The 16,579-nt window shown below is 36.3% G+C and overlaps 1 protein-coding gene across 1 annotated transcript; it reads right to left on the bottom strand.

Annotated features, from left to right (window-relative positions):
• Nucleotides 1–1,207: 1,207 nt before the first annotated feature.
• LOC121969375 (enhancer of mRNA-decapping protein 4-like) lies at nucleotides 1,208–13,762 on the bottom strand. The gene is made up of 12 exons (XM_042519451.1): nucleotides 12,845–13,762; nucleotides 11,578–11,627; nucleotides 11,350–11,506; nucleotides 10,961–11,179; nucleotides 9,973–10,101; nucleotides 8,110–9,690; nucleotides 6,521–6,868; nucleotides 6,322–6,441; nucleotides 2,554–2,724; nucleotides 2,213–2,374; nucleotides 1,936–2,061; nucleotides 1,208–1,791 (listed from the first exon to the last, which is right to left on the bottom strand). The coding sequence occupies exons 1-12, from the start codon at nucleotides 13,628–13,630 to the stop codon at nucleotides 1,483–1,485; spliced, it is 4,158 nt and encodes a 1,385-aa protein (XP_042375385.1). The 5' UTR covers nucleotides 13,631–13,762; the 3' UTR covers nucleotides 1,208–1,482.
• Nucleotides 13,763–16,579: the final 2,817 nt, after the last annotated feature.

The raw sequence follows: 16,579 nt of genomic DNA, 5'->3' as shown, positions 1-16,579 counted from the left end.
TATAACTAGAATTCAGTGCTTTATACTAGAATTGAATATATTTTCTATCAAAATTAACCCTCATATTTTTCGGTACAAATACTTTAAAAATAAGTATAATTCCTATTAAATTCAGCACATTAAATTAGAATTGAGTATATTTTCTATTAAATTGAGTACAATATTTTTCCTACTTAATATAATTACTCAAAAATTCAACATCATTTACCATTTAAAGAAAATCTAGTAAATTTTTCATCCAATTGAGTCATTTAAAGAAAATCTAGTATAATTTCCATCTAATTGAAGTGAAAAAAAAAATCGTACTCAATTTGATAGAAAATATACTGGATTCTAATTTTAATGTACTGAATTTAAGAGAAATGATACTGATTTTTGGACTTTTTATACCCAAAAATATCATGGGCAATTAGGTAAACATATTTGACTAGGGAGTGGAAATAAAGTTTTTCATCACTAGGGATTGTATGTAAAATTTTGTTTACCAATGGGAAGTGCATGCAACATTACCCATAAAATTATGTTGATATTTTTTTTTCTAAATATAGTATACTTTTTTTATTTTTTATAAATATGACGGTGATATTAAAAAGAAAATTTTTCTGGAACTTTTAACTATGATTAAATATAATATTTATTCTTATAAATTTAATATTTGATATAAAAATTAAATTAGTTTTTTATAATAATCATTGCTTACATAAATGTCAAGCACTACACTGCTAAATGGAGTGCATTTAAAACAAATTTATCCAATTGAAAAACTACTTGCTACGAGGATATTATTTAAGAAATAAATGCATATAACATAGGAACTCTTTAAATTTTTAAAAATGTGATACTATTTAAGGAAATATAACATAGAAACTCTTTAACATTGAAGAATAATGAAAGTTTCATAACTAGCTAAATCAACTCTTCAAATTTGGTTATTACCTTTCCCACAGTTACAATTTTAAATTAAAGAGAAAAAAAATTAATTTTTTCTTATTTGAAATGGATGGAATAAGATTTACTGATTCAGTAAAAAAAAACATACAATAACTAAACATTACACATTATAATGTTTAAACAAATAAAAATTAAATGCATATTTACCCATGTACAATAAATGTTATTTTGGACAATAATATTTGAGGATCAATTCTCACTGCATGTCTTTTATACTAAAAGGGGTATATACTAAAGTAAGCTGAAAAATTGTTCATGCATAAAGACTTTATCTTATTTGCATATAAGCACCAAGAAGTCAAGACAAGGATTATGCAATCCCAACACTATCAAAACCTTAACTTAAAAATCCATGATGCATGACCAAATTGAATTCCTAGACATACAAATGTTCATTCAAAACCTAGAAATAAGCCGAAGAAAGAAAAGGAGATGTCGAACCATTCCTGCATCCTCTATAATCTACATACACAACAACACTTCTTTTATCTTCAATTCCTTCTATACATGTGTGTAAACTCAGAGAGTAAATCACTTGCAGGAGGTAAGCACAGAATTTATAACATGCATCAATAGGCGGATGCTGGCTGACTCAGGGGCGGCAGTGGTTGGAAGGGATCTTTGGCGACCCAACATGCTGTAGACTTGCTCAAAGATTGGCCTCACATGTAATGCAATCATTGGATCAGCCGGGTTGATTGCTACAGCAACATCAGTCATCCAGCCAACTTTTCTGGATGTCTCATTGCTGATATCACAGGCCAGTTGCTGCAGAAGTGCTAGAAGAACCCCTTGACTCAGGGGAAGTGGCACCATGGAACAAATTGCTTGCAAATCCACCTGCAGTATGATGCTAAGTATAAGCGAAGAAGGGACGAACAGTAAGGATTGGAATAGAGAACTTTGCATCAGTGTAAAGGTTGACATGAAGACATCAATGTCAAACCGGCTCAGCAGTTAGGTTCCTCAGGAGTAGTTGAGTACCTGTGTGCATAGCCAAGACACTATTGACACATCACTTCTTTGAAGTGCCATTGTGAAAGCTTCCTCATATTTTCGCTCTGAAATTAATCTCGAGAGTTCTTTTGTCGGATCCAGATGTGCACCGACCTGCAGAACAGACAGAAAGGCCTCCTGTGAATAGCATGAAGCATTACTGAATTGTTACTTACAAGGAAACCAAGTGATGCAACTAAAGCAATAGAAGACAAAGTCCCCATAAGCTACGGAGAATCCGTGGGATCCAGAATGGAAGTTTTACCATCTCAGGAAGACCAGCTGTAGGGCCGTTAGCTTGCTGAGAAACCAGAGGGTTTAGAACCTTTGTGTTTCCTGCCGCAATGAGAGCCAAAATTTTGCGTTGACCATCAATTAACTCAGTAGTGAGGTTTTGGGTGATTGAAGAAGTAGAGTTGATTGCTTCCTGCATGAATAATAAAATTTTCATTGAAAATAAAAGGATTTACCTTGCAGATAACAGAGATTGCATGCCAAACAAAAGATACCAAGACCATTAGACAGTAAAAAAAATGTCTTAGTAGGCTAGTAGCAGGAGCAACAGCAACAAGAATGATGATGATGATGATGATTTGGCATACTTACCCTCAAAGTAGCTGCTAAAGGTGTATTTGCTGCCTCAAGTTGCTGACTAGCAGCAGCAGTGTGTTCGCTCATTCCATTCTGGAATGCATTTTCAATATGCTCAAACATTGCTTTACAAGATTGCTCAAAAGAAGGAACCACTGATGATTCCAAACAGGACCTAAGAGAATCCTGCATGTTTCAGATAGAAAAATGTTTTAAACTGGATTACATCATTTTCCAATTGCAAGTACGCACATACCCACAAAGAATAAACAAATAACATGAAATAAATAAATTTCATATTTGAAACTGCCACTATTCCAAGTCAAGTATTCACAACCAAAAATCTTACAAGAATGGTTGTTTTCTTGCAAAGATGGACCATCACAAAAAATCATTGCTGATAATATGGCCAGTTGGATAAGATCCATGAGTCAACCTTAAATAACAAGGAGACTATGAAATAAATATCAGTCATCCAGTCTAAAACAAGATCAAGCACACAAGGCTTGCTTTAATATGACCAATATTTATCTCAAACCAGAAAGGAAAAGGTAGAGAGGGATCATTATTACTTGACACCCAACATCAAATAACATCAAAACACAAGGAATTTTAGGATGTTTGATATGAAGCAAAGCAGTCATTAGGATTAGGAATATCATACAGAATATGGTGTGATAGGATAAATGGTTGGCGCGTTGTTTAACAAGAATGGTTTTAAGAATGGTTGTGCACATCACTGCTTATATCATAGTTTTTTTTTTATATCATAGGTAAAAGCCCCTACAGTTAGTAGAAACATCAAGATAAAAGCTTTGATACTATAGAGGAATGGGCAAATGAGCAATTCATTCCATTGCTCTATTCAATCAAAAATACGAGAAACTCTTATGTCATCAAAAACGCTAAGTTGACCACATGTCATACATGTTGATTGCAATCCAGGGTGAAGCTTTGATTTTCTTTATGTATTAAGTCAACAATTCATTGTCATGGATTTTGTTTTAACAATATTCACCCTCGTTGCAGCCTTCAATCCATCCACCATAGTTATAGTTCCTTTTGTTCCACAATTAATTTGTTACTTATATACCTACATCCCACCACCTTCAGTGAAGCATTATAATGCCTTTAATAATCCCCTTCATGTGTTTGAGTCATAAGATCATTTAAATTTAGCTTGATCTACCCTACCTCAGGTTGACACCAACTTACTTTGAATATGGAATGAGTTTTACCCACCTCATTACTTGCACATTTCATGTTTTCCTTTGTTGCATGAAATTCAATACAGAACGATAAGAATTTTACACCTTCAAGCACCCTCACCTATGGCATCCCTAAACCATTGACAACTAAGGAACTAATAGCATTTACGTTCAACTCTTTGCCTTATTGAAGCCGCTTACTGTGTGTCCATGCATGTAAAAACTTGGAAAAAATAGTGCAAGTATGTTACACAATTGCCCAAAGTTAAGAGCAAAAGGGCATCAGTATGAAAAATATGTTCCACGTCTCCATAACATGCATACATAACAAACTTGAGAAATCATCAAAAGAAAGGGTAGAGGTGTGAAGTGGGTTAGGCCGCCTGTCGCATGGCCCAGCCTAGCATGGTCCAAGCCAAGACTGGCTCAGCCCATAGCAAACAAGACCAAGCTCAGCTCAAGACTAGCTGCAACTTCATGCCAAGCATGAGGACCGCAACTTGCAAGCCTGGGCTCGACACAAAAATCAAGCCCAACACAACCCATTAGACAAGTTTAACCTACTAAATTTTTATATAATAATATTAATAATAGTTATTGATATTGAATATTTTATTAATATCTATAAAAAATATTATTTTAAATATTACTATATTAATTTAAAATACTTTTTATTAATTTTAAATACTTTTGATTAATTTTGAAGTAATTTCAAAAAATGTAAATATTTAACAAAAATAAGCAATGCGAGGCCATGCTCATGCTATGCGTGGCCATAAACACTTGGTACTGTGTACGGCCTGGCATGTCTTCTAACAGGTTGGCACAAGCATGGCCCGTAGCCACCTCTAGTATGTGCCTCGTACTTGTGATGATGTATGTAATATCCAGATCGATACATACCCATTGTAGAAATAAAGTGATGCAAGATATATTACTTTAATTATACTCTTGTCTGGCAATTAGGGTGATAGTAACCCATCAAACATGCATTCCATATCGATCTGTTAGGTTGTGCCCCATGCAAATCCAGCTGCTATTGTTAAATGGACCAAATGTGCTATAGATGAAAGGTATACCAAATTGACTGATATGGGTTGTGACGAGCGGACTCGAAGATGTAAGGTGATGTGATGGTCAAAGTTAAAGTGACATGACAGTCAATGCCAAGGGAAGAGAGCATTCCCCACCTAACTTCGTTGATCACCCAACGATAAGGCTCTCAAATCCAGTGCAACCGAATTACAACCCAGGCGGGAGAGAGTCGATCGACTCTTAAGTTGGTTGAGCATAAGGGGTTTAGTGTCTCTTAAAATGGAAAGATAGCATGTCCGGTCATTCAATGGACGACCGAGTTTAAAGACGACAAGTCTTATAGGTCGGCTGGAATGTCCGACCCACCTCACAATTGACCAGCCATATGTATGGCCAGAATAAGGGTCAGCCTCCCCGAGACTCATAAATCTCTTTGCATGCTTGGCCAAATAAAAGATTGGCCGGGCCTAAGACACTTAGCTTCATATTGATTCCCAAATGGATTTCTAGCACACAGTTCGTCATATGATTTCTTGAACAGATTTCAGCACACCCAATGCATCATATTATTTTCCGAACGGATCGCTAATATTATGTAGAACATAACTGAGCAACTTAATGCAAAGACGGACATAAAGATGGCTAGCCTTATGGGTCGACCGAGATATACTCACAACAAGAGCAGAGAATCCTAACAACATGTCAGAATGACAATCACATTGTCAGAGAATATTCTGCTGGAACTTTCTTTAAGGATTATTGTGTCTCTCATCAACCAGTCACTTATAACAACATATTCCTTCAATGGTAGCTTCGTCGGACAATTATTGCACATTACCTAGGTTGTATACTTTCCATTATTCAACAACCTTTGACATTCTTAGCCACCTTATCATTGCGGAGGTTATGAGAGGTGGTATATAAAGGGGGTCCTCTCCGTTGGCAAAGTATGTTCTTCTGAAACTTACTCTTGCGCGCACATTTTTTAATGCTCTTCTGTTCTTCATACACCCGACTAGAATTGTACTGACTTAAGAGGGCCTTCGCTAGGACTCTCTCTGGTTTTGGGGCACTGACGTTTTGTTGGCTCGTCTGAGTGTGCACAGGATCAAAGGACAGTAAAGTAAAAAGTCTTCTTTCAGTCAACAACCAAGCCACCATTCTCAGCGCACCATCTCTTCAGTTTTCAAACAGGATCATTGACCATTCCTAACAAGTGATCCACCAAGTGTGTTTTATTCCATAAACACATGTAAGATCCATGTTAATGAGGGAACACTGATACGCACATTTATATATTGTAATTAATTTCCAACTTGTTATATTGTAAATAAGTTTCACAATTTGTGCTGTTGAACAGCATCGGGGGATCAAATTCATTTGAAACAAGAATGGTGAACGTACAGCGACCTAAAGTTAGCTTATAGTGTATGTATGACAATAAAAGTTGTATGATTAATCTAACATACATTTTTCACTTCAATTCAATAGTCAGATGCATACACATAAATCATTGCTTGAAACAATGCATACATCATACCTGAAGAACCTGCTTCCCAGAAGTTTGAAACTGTGATTGGATTTGTCTTGCAACCGTAGCTTCAAGTTTAGAAGTGACTGACTTCTCCAACTGAGTCACTGCTTTATCACCAACCCCCCTCTAGTAACAAGAGAATGTGGAATGTGAGATAAATTCACAAAGTTTTGGTTCAAATAAAAGCACACAATCTGAAGATAACCTGAAATGACTCTGCTATAGCTGAAGAAATAGAAGGTGCAATTGAACGAGCTACAGTGGACCCTATTGTAGAAAGTTCTTTCTTCACTGCCCTCTCTAAAACGGTTGGCAAGTCCTTACTCACACAGTTGGTAATTAGATTGGTGATCTGCTGCATCCGTTCCTTCTCAAACTTCTCATATTTTGCATTTTCTTCTTGAACACGTGCCCATAAAGCATCTCCATTAGCTTTAATCATCTTCTCAATATTTCGGCTCAAGACAGTCTCCATCCGTTTTCCTTCCTTTGCTACAGGAGCAGCCACAACTAGACCCATCTGCTTTTCCAGTTCCTTTTGCATATTCACTACCTGCAAAGAACCAAAAACCTAAGATGTGAATGCAGACAAACTCAAAAGAAAAAAGTGAAACATAAAAACAGAAATTATAGACCAAAGAGTTGTTCACTCTGAATGGATAATGGCAGCTTTTACAAGAGTAGACAATGACAATTTGTTGAACAAGAAACTTCCCGTGCAGTAAGTTTGAAACAACAGGAATTAGAAATCATAAAACTGAATTTTATCTAAAGATTCGTGAAGGAATTAAAAACTAGCAAGAGAAATTAGTTCTAGAATCGACAATGACAATAGGCACACAATCATCTCAGTTATAAACAATACTGTTAAGGGACTAAAACTCTCTTGAGGCTCATGTTAGCAAGTATATCAGTGGGATACGGCCCCCTTAATCATTGAGCCTCATGAAATTAACACCATTATCTCAATTAGGAACCTAAAAAATTATTAACCCATTAGCCATTAACATGCTATCCCATTATGCCAACCCTTGTAAATAATGAAACCTTTGTTGCAGCATTTTCCTCCTCTTCATTTTGAGTACCGTTTTTGAGTTATTAGAAATTTCAGGTTAAATTTGTTAATCTAATCCAGAACATAGTCATGTGGTTTTGTAAATTATGGCCACAGGAATAAAACATGTTATCTAAAAGCCATAATTAAGTCCAACCAATTAATGGCAATAGATGTTACGACTGAAATGGAAGGCGGAGCAACTCAAAAAAAAGAAAGCACAGAAAACCCTGTTATTCGTGCACCATATAGGTGAAAGTTTATCAAAGTATTGAATTTCACTAGCTACAGGGAATCTAAGGTATCGACCATTTCAGGCACTGGTTTTCATACAAGGAAATGAAGTTTGTGATTAATTCACTCCTGAAGATATAAATGCAAAAAAATTACACAAGTCTACTTCCTATTATTAAACAATTCTACTAATCAGCTAGTCTTGATCTAATCAGAGGGGAAGAAACATGTATGCAGCCTCAAAATACCAAACCAACCCTTATAAAAATAATCAAGCCTGAATGCTACCACGAATTAATCTCAGATTGATCCAATCTGAAGGTGATGAAAATGGACCATGTAAATCACGTCAATAAGAATAAAGAGGAAAGGGCAATAATTCATTGCCTTTAGTGTGATTATGGGCAATAGAAAGTCAATCCCTAATAAAAGAATCCATAGATATGTAGTGAGCAATAAGACCATTTTTGAAAGCAATTTCATTTTTAAGTGAAATGATTTTTTACCTGGCTCAGCATTTCCTGCAAAGCAAGAATATCCAGGGAAGCAGGATCAGCTGAAGGGACACTCTCAGTGACTGCTGGTTCATTCAAGGAATAGGTGGAATGGAGAAGGCTAGAGGAAGACGATGAAGGACTGGATGTTTGACGTTGTTTTTCTTTTTGTTTCTTACCTTTGGAAACCAGGAGAGATTCAGAAACTGAAGTAACACCAGGTTCAGCAATATCTTCTGTTGCATTTATTGTTCTATCTTGTCCTTCTTCCTTAGCAGTAGTTAACAGGTGCTTCTTTGCCTCAACAATAGCAATGTCCTCAGCTGGGTGACTTTCTACCTGAAAGGAAGTTTCTATTACAGTAGGAGCCTCATCATCTACCTCCGAGTGAGCTATAGAAACCTGGGGAGATAGCTCCAGAGCAGAAAAATCTTGAGGCACCTTCTGAGTATTGGTTTCTTGTTGAACTGTCGTACCCTCAACCACTTCAGCATTTATAATGCTGTCACCAGTGTTTAAGTCTTTCCCCTTCACCTCCTCAGTAAGTTTTTTATTGACATTACTGTTTTCAGAAGTAGATATTGCACCAGATAAAATTTCAGAGGGAGTAATTAGGTGAGTTGAGTTTCCACCAAGTTTAAACATCATAGGAGGATTAAAAATCATGGATATATCATTCTGTCCAGTATTAAGTCCATCCTTTTCTGTACTTTCTTTTGTTACAACACTGTATACTCCCCTGTCAATTGCATGCTCAAAACTGGAGTGATCAGTTTCATGACCACTTAAGGACAGTGCATCCTCAGAAGTTTTCGCAGGGCTCTTTAGAGAAGGTGAACTTCCTGTTATATCTATGTTAAAGGGACCTGAAGATGAGGCAACATGAATTGCATCTGCATCCACATTCAGAAGTGGAGAAATGAGTTTAACTTCAACATTTGATGTCGATGATTCATTAATACCAGTGGCCTCAGAAGAATCTGTGGTTACAAGAGCTGGAGCTGCAGATGCACCATCCATACTACCATCAGTAAGAAGGGTTTCTGGTGAAGCATTTTCCATAGCAGTATTAGTTCTGTAGTGTTCACTAGACAACTCTGGCACAGGTAATCCTTCAGAATTAGATGCCTCGATTACATGGGATGAAGGATCTTTTGCTAACCCAGCATTAGCAATCGGTGGTGGTAAACACTGAATTAAATCCAAAGCATATTGTTGAATTGCCTGTGTTTGTACACAGTAGACTTGAACAATTTTATCTCCTTCAGCCAGGATATCATGCGTTACAGTAAGACTCAAAATAGGCATTGCCACAGTGAAGTCTGCTATATGGTCCATGTGTGTAGAAGCAGGACATGGACCATAGTCAATATGCACTGCATAAATAGCATTCTTCTTAGCATTAGCAATTATAATAAGGCTTGCTTGAGACAGCACTACTAATTGATTGAAAAAAGCCTCTTCCATCCGAGGTTCTGAGGAACTTCTCAAGTCCAACATCTGAGTGCAATGCCATGATTCAGAGTCACTAGGCAATAGCCAACCCTCTTCGCTAGCAGAGGCCCAAATTTTTATTTCTCGACTTAAAGGTCCCTGCCATAGATAATTATGCAGCCACAAATGTCATTGTAAAGAAAGATGTAAAGAATAAAAAAATATCATTTTAGAATGAAGGTTGTCTCATCTCAACCTCCAACTGCATCATAACAAACTTAAGAATGAAGCTTGTCATTCATCTCAAAATTATCTAAATGATCATCATACTGTGGACAAAATATTGTCTAGGGCAAAAGAATGATAACTAAGAAAAACAAGTATGGCAAAATGTAGCTGGTGATATAGACATCCTTAAATACACAACAATTGGATACATACAGCTGTGATGAGATTGATGTGTTCAGGGTGGTTAGGTGCTGTCATGAACTCCACTGAGTTGACAGGATGGCCATCATGTGGCCTTAAAACCGAAAGGGGCACTGCTTTACGGTCATCCCAGATCTTTACCTGTGAGATGACACGAAAATGATAATAGCAGTGGAAAAACAATGAGAACAAATCATGGCATCCAAAAACAATAACATTACTGTAAATCCAGTAACAAAGAACCCAAAAGGAAACAGTCATTATAATCATCAAACCACCAATTAGTATCAAGTCCATAAAATAAGGATTGATGGTTTTGTTAGTCTAAACTCTGTAAGCATGGATCTTAATTCTAAAGGAAACATATGCCATTTAATTGCCTTATCTTTAGTAACATGCATCTCTTGTGAGATTTAACGTTTTACTGATGAGATGATAGAGAAAATAGAGGCATAAATGCTTAAATAAAATCTCTATATAATCACATTAGATAATAGCTGGGCACATGCCCCATTGAGACAAAACGTTAGGCTAAGAATTAATATCATGCAAAGCTAACTTAGAGCAACAAAGCAACATTATAGAACTAGAGACTAGCTATTTATGTTGGCACCTTTAAAAGAAATTATGCAAGCTAAAAGAGAGCTGCCATCTCCAATATCCACAACTGACACATCTATTATTAGTTTTCTCATCTTTGGTATTACATGCGCGTGCATCATGTCTTCTGGAGTGACACTAGTTTTCTTGTACTTTTTCTGGCATGCAAACACTAACAAAGGAAATTCTGTTGGAATTAAACAAATTATTGCAGATTTTGCACCCATATGCAATATTTACCTTAAACAATGTGTTTGTATAATAGACTAGCAAGCAGTCAAGAAACAAGTAACAGCAAGTTCTACAAAGCGAATTTTATCAATCAAATATGAATCATCGTATTGCCCACAAAAACACAAAGTATTAAAAGATCAAACACTCAAACAACATAAGTACAAACCGTGCCGTCTTTTGAGGATGACGCTAAACGAGTGACCATCCATTGGGATATGGACAAATCTGTCACTTCTCCATCATGTTTACCTATAATTTGCACTCCTTCTATAAGCTTTTCAATAGAGCATTTGAGTGGCTCCTCAGCCAAAAATTCTTTTCCTCTTCCAACTTTATTTATATCAATTTTTAGCACTAAAACCCCTATCCCAACATACAGAATTTCCTGCATGGGAAATGTAAGATTAACAAGAACACCAAGACATAAAAAGTATGGAAAATAAGCTGTAGCAAAAGATGCATCCTACATTGGTAAATTTAAGAAAAGTTTGAAGACCTTGTTAACAACCATAGTTGTATCAAATAAGATCGCACAAACTTTAAAGATAGTCTTACTTGCTTGTGCGAGTGCCAACAAATTCGGGGATGATATGACTCTCTGTCGCCAACAATTTGAATAGCCATTATAACTTTTCCTGTAATCAGTGGCTTGTTTTCCTCATCGGGCCCCTCATCAATCTTCCACACAAAAACCCTTCCATCAATGCTTGCACTGGCAATAAATGAAATGAGCAGAATGTTAAGGCAAGAGAAGGGGGAAAAAACAGAAAACCGCACAAGTACCTGGCTAAAAGGTGCACATCTTCAGCAAAGAAAGCCATGTCTGTAACTCTCTACAAAAGTCAAACATCACATCATCTAAAAGCCTTAATAAAATAAAAGCAAAGTTGCACCATAAGAAGTTCCAGACTGTGCCTCCAAAATGATTGAGTAATATTTCAAAAAAGACAAAACACATAAAAGATATCGCAAGAATGTTTCTAAATAAGCAGAAGGTCAAAACAATTCTGTACATAGATAACAATGAATAGGAAGCAACTATATTTATGAATGGCATGTACTGCCACAAAAAAAAAAAGGATGATATGTGAGAGTCAAATTAGGGAAACATCGTGCATGGGAAATCATTGTTGGGAAATCTGGTATATGTTATTACACGAGTCCAAGGAAAGAGAGTATTAGCAAACACAATGGATTTTGTTAGGTTCTACAAGGTATGAATCCATGAGCCATCTGGCGTGAACAGTTCTGTTTCATTAATTTACCATTAATGAGTAATAAACTTAGTACTCCATAACTTGCTTGCCTAGGGACACTAGTCTGCCAATATACATTTGTAGAAACTAGTTTATCAATGTAAATCAGAGACAACTCCATAATGTTATTGTCAAATGACCTGCCAACATAATTAGGTAACAAGTAACCAATGTAAACATTTAATTTCTTTGTCTACCATGCTCAACATACAGAATAATTTTACATTTTCAATAGAAGATCTTTGCTATGCATCAGAAAAGCAACAAACATTACATTGAATAATTAACATATGATTGATTACATAGCCAACACCACATTGAGGAAATGACCATCTATTTTAATCCATGTTCCATCAACCAACATGACAGTCAAAGCACAAATTTAACTGTTTCAGCCAAAAAAAATTCAGATGTCAAGATGGATAAAGATGTCCAGAACATAAACTATGGCTGAGAAACAAAGTACAAGTTTTCAATTAAAACTCTTGCACAAACAAATCCATTTAGCATGCAAAAACTGACTTATCTAACACTCCAAAATATTTAACCTAGGATTCGTGAATATCAATAAAATCCACACTCAAGTTGGCCAGGCTCAGATCTGCAAGGACAAACTTTATCTTCATGTATAAACTATATGTAGTACAATATCCTGATTATAATGATATCTTAATAAACCAATGATGCATATTCACTAAGTTGATATGATTCCATCACTTAAACAGGATGGAATTTTTGACTGATCAGCAGTAGAAAGTATTGCTAAGTCTAGTTCAATGTTTCTTAAGATCCACCTGAGAATGCCCCTTTAGCAACGATCTCAGAGCTGTGTTGATATTGAGCACCCGAATAGCACCAAGCTTAAGCCCATAGCATATGTAGGTTCGATTGACAGCGATTTGCCGCCCCAAAACAAGCCCTGGGTCAGATGTATACTTGGTGATCGGTGTCACCTCAAGTTGAGGCGGCTGCTTCTCTCCCGGCAGACGTGAATCAACATCATAGACAGCACGTGACCCTGCGCTGAGAAGCCGACCCCTAGGCAACTTGTTGCTCGACATCCTCGTTGGCGCTGGCTGTGCCAGCGCAGCAGGTGGGGCTGAAGGCACAGGGTAAAGCGCGCCGATAGCGGAAGGGGTGAGGAATTCCAATTGAGTGGAAGAAGGAGGCGGCATCGAGACGGCAGATTCGAGTTGGGAACTTGCGGGAGGGTTCAGGAGGGCCATAAGGCGAGCACCGGGATTGGTGTTGGAGCTAGGACTAGGGTTAGTGCTGGGATTGGGGTTCGGAAGATGGGGAGACACAGGGGGGTAGATGGCTGGGGTACGGTGGAGGGATTCCTGGGGGTAGTGGAGGAAAGGATGGTGGTGGAAAGGCGGAGTAGCCGGGGGGTACGAGAAGCCTCCGGGATGCGTCGGAGCCGGAAACGTCGACGGCGGTAGCGGAGACGGGTAGGCAGAAGTAGGAGGGAACGGCTGCCGTGGAATGGCGCCGGGACTAGGGCTGGGGTTAGGGGGCTTGAAGAGGGCCTGCGTGTCGTAGTTTGCGGAGGTGTTGGGGCTCCCGGTGGGGGACGCCATCGTCGGCGGCGAAGGGTGGAAACTTGGAGGAAGAAGGGAATCGGTCTATCGTGCGCCGCAGTGACCAGCGGCGTAGGTTAATCGAGATCTCAACAAACGCGGAAACGCTCTAGACCGGGGGGCCGCCCGAGGGGGGCCAAAATGTAAATGGCTTCTATTTTAGTACCACGGAGAAACTTTCATTTTGGCCCAATACTTTCTGAATTATCTCTTTTTTACTTTTATAAAATTGCAATTTCACCTCTACTTCACAAGCAACTTCAATAATGCTAAAATATATATATATTTTAAAAGAATATGATGAATATATATATATATATATATATATATATATATATATATATATATATATATATATATATATATATATATATATATATATATATATATATATATATATATATATATATATATATATATATATATATATATATATATAATGAATAATTTGAAATTATAAATAAAAATATTTTTATATATTTGAATAAAAATAAGATAAATTTATAATTAAATTTTATAGATTAAATAAATAAATTTATTCATAAATTATTTATGAATTTTATTCATGAATATAATAAATTTGTTATGAACTTTGATCCATTTTTATGGCTGCAATTATAGTTCTCACATTTACATAAGAATTCCCAATTGCCACACTTTAATTAAACCAAGTAGTTATGGTTAATCTATTACTAGTCTAAATGTTCTTGTTGTGCATCTTTCAGGGGGTGTTTAGTTGATGGGTTTGGGAATGAAGGAATGGAATGATAGTAAAAGATAGTGTTTGATTTGTGGGGTTAGAAATGTCAATTTGGGAATGATTTCTAGATTTTTGGGAATCAACAAAACTCATATAACTAAGTGGGTTTCATTTCCATTCATATTCCCATTCCACCTTACTATCAAACCTATACCCATAGTCATTCCCATCATTTAACCAAACGCTGCCTCAATTTTTTTATAGGCAAGGTATTCATGGTTGACGATCCGACTAATCTTGGATGTGATCAGTCTAATTTCATAGAAGGTTTTCTCTGACCAATAGAGTAAATTCGGAAGCACAAGTGAAAATTTACACAATGGTCAAGCAGTCTTGATGGTTCAAACACGGGAGGCGTTATATAATGCTTTCATTGCAAAGTTCTAACATAAGAGAAAGTTATAACATAATTTTAATGTCAAATTACTAAACCACGTAGTAAAGTTTCTGAATACCTAAATCACATAGCTAATTTTTAAAATTATCAAATCATGTACCCAATAACCCTTTTACTCCTTTATTATTCCCAATCGATTGGCAATTTTTTGTGGTCATGTAACATTCCACCAATCCATTATTATAGTATAATAATCAATTGGTGGAATATAGCTTGATCAAAAATGAGTTGAAAATTATAACTCTCAATATAGTATGTCAAATTGATATTTGAGAATATAAATATATTAAGAAGACTTAAGTGAATATATCATTCTTGGTTTGAAGTAATTCGGAGTTCTCTAGGTCCATCAACTAATTTTAAATAAAATCAACAAATGGACTTAGCCGAATCACTTCAAACCAAAGATCTTTGTACTCGTTTATAGGGACGGAGCGAGGAATTTAATATTGGAGGAGCGAAAGATATGTGCTTACGCTGAAGAGAGCGACCATGTCATTGCTCACATTCGTCCTTTATACACCCTTCATTTCTATATCCCTACACCTCTTATACTAAAAAATTGAGGGTGAGAAGGGTGGTTATCACCATCGCCTCCCCCCTTGTCTCTATCCCTATTTGTCTAAGTCTCCTTAATAAATATAATCCCTCAAACATTACTTTGACATATTATATTGGCAACAGTGATTTTTAATTTGTTGACTACTAGAAAAGTTGTTTTTAACGATGAATATTAACGACGATATCAAATACCGTCATTATTGATAGTTCAACAATGACGGAATTTAGTGTTCTTTGTTGATGCATACGCATTAATGACTGTATTTATCAATGTCATTGATGCTTTGTCATTAACGAACGTGTTTGTTATTTTGATTGTTAATGTTATGCCTTTAACGACGAGATTTCCTCCCATCGTTATTGCAATATCTTTAATGACGGGAGGAAACTCCTATCGTTATTGCAATATTGTAATAGGTTAAGAATTTTTTTAATAAAAACTGACGCAGTGGATAATATCAGCTATGTTCATTCGCACACAAATATTAGAAGCGACATAAAAATAGTATTAATAAAATAGTAAGCATGACGCTTAAATAGATCAAATACCCTACTTGCAAGAAAAAATACCAAAAATATAAAATTACTACAAATAATAAAAAATTATTCAAATGCTCTAAAAAGAGCCCAAATGATGTTTTTAGCCCAAAACTTAGTTTTCCTTTAATAAATATAGATTTTTGAATTATGCATACATGAGCGTAGATAGTCTGATTCTAAATCTTGAGTCAAAAGTTACGCCCTCAAAAAATTACTTTGTCAAATTTGCATAAAAAACTTAAAGACATAAAACTATCTCCTTATCCCGGTTGAGATGATCAAAATTTTTAACTTAAATTAAATCAAATACACAATACTATCTCCTGATCAACGGTTGAGATGGTCAACCAAAGACACCAAAGTATCTCTTAATCTAACTGTTTTTGGATTCAAATAAAATAAAATGATTTGTCAAACCCTTAATCCCGAGAGATCAGGTCCGACGGGCAGCAAAGAAACCCTATCCCTGCAATGACTTTGCACACCTTCCCTGTAGTTTCGTATCCCTTCCGCCTTTAGGGCTTTGAGCACGCAACGACAACTCCTCACCTTCTCCGCAGTTCTGCCGTTGCAGAGAAGATCAAGAAATTGATTTAAGGCTCTTTTAGAGAAGTCAAAGGATGCCTTCCTGGTAATTAAAGCTAGGTTTTTGTCTAGTTTATTCTCCTTTCCATCATTTTCTTGTTTAAAA

This window comes from Zingiber officinale, chromosome 4A (assembly GCF_018446385.1).
Source record: "Zingiber officinale cultivar Zhangliang chromosome 4A, Zo_v1.1, whole genome shotgun sequence".
NCBI lineage: Eukaryota > Viridiplantae > Streptophyta > Magnoliopsida > Zingiberales > Zingiberaceae > Zingiber > Zingiber officinale.
Note: the sequence above shows the minus strand (reverse complement) of the source record. Positions and strands in the feature narration are given on the sequence as shown.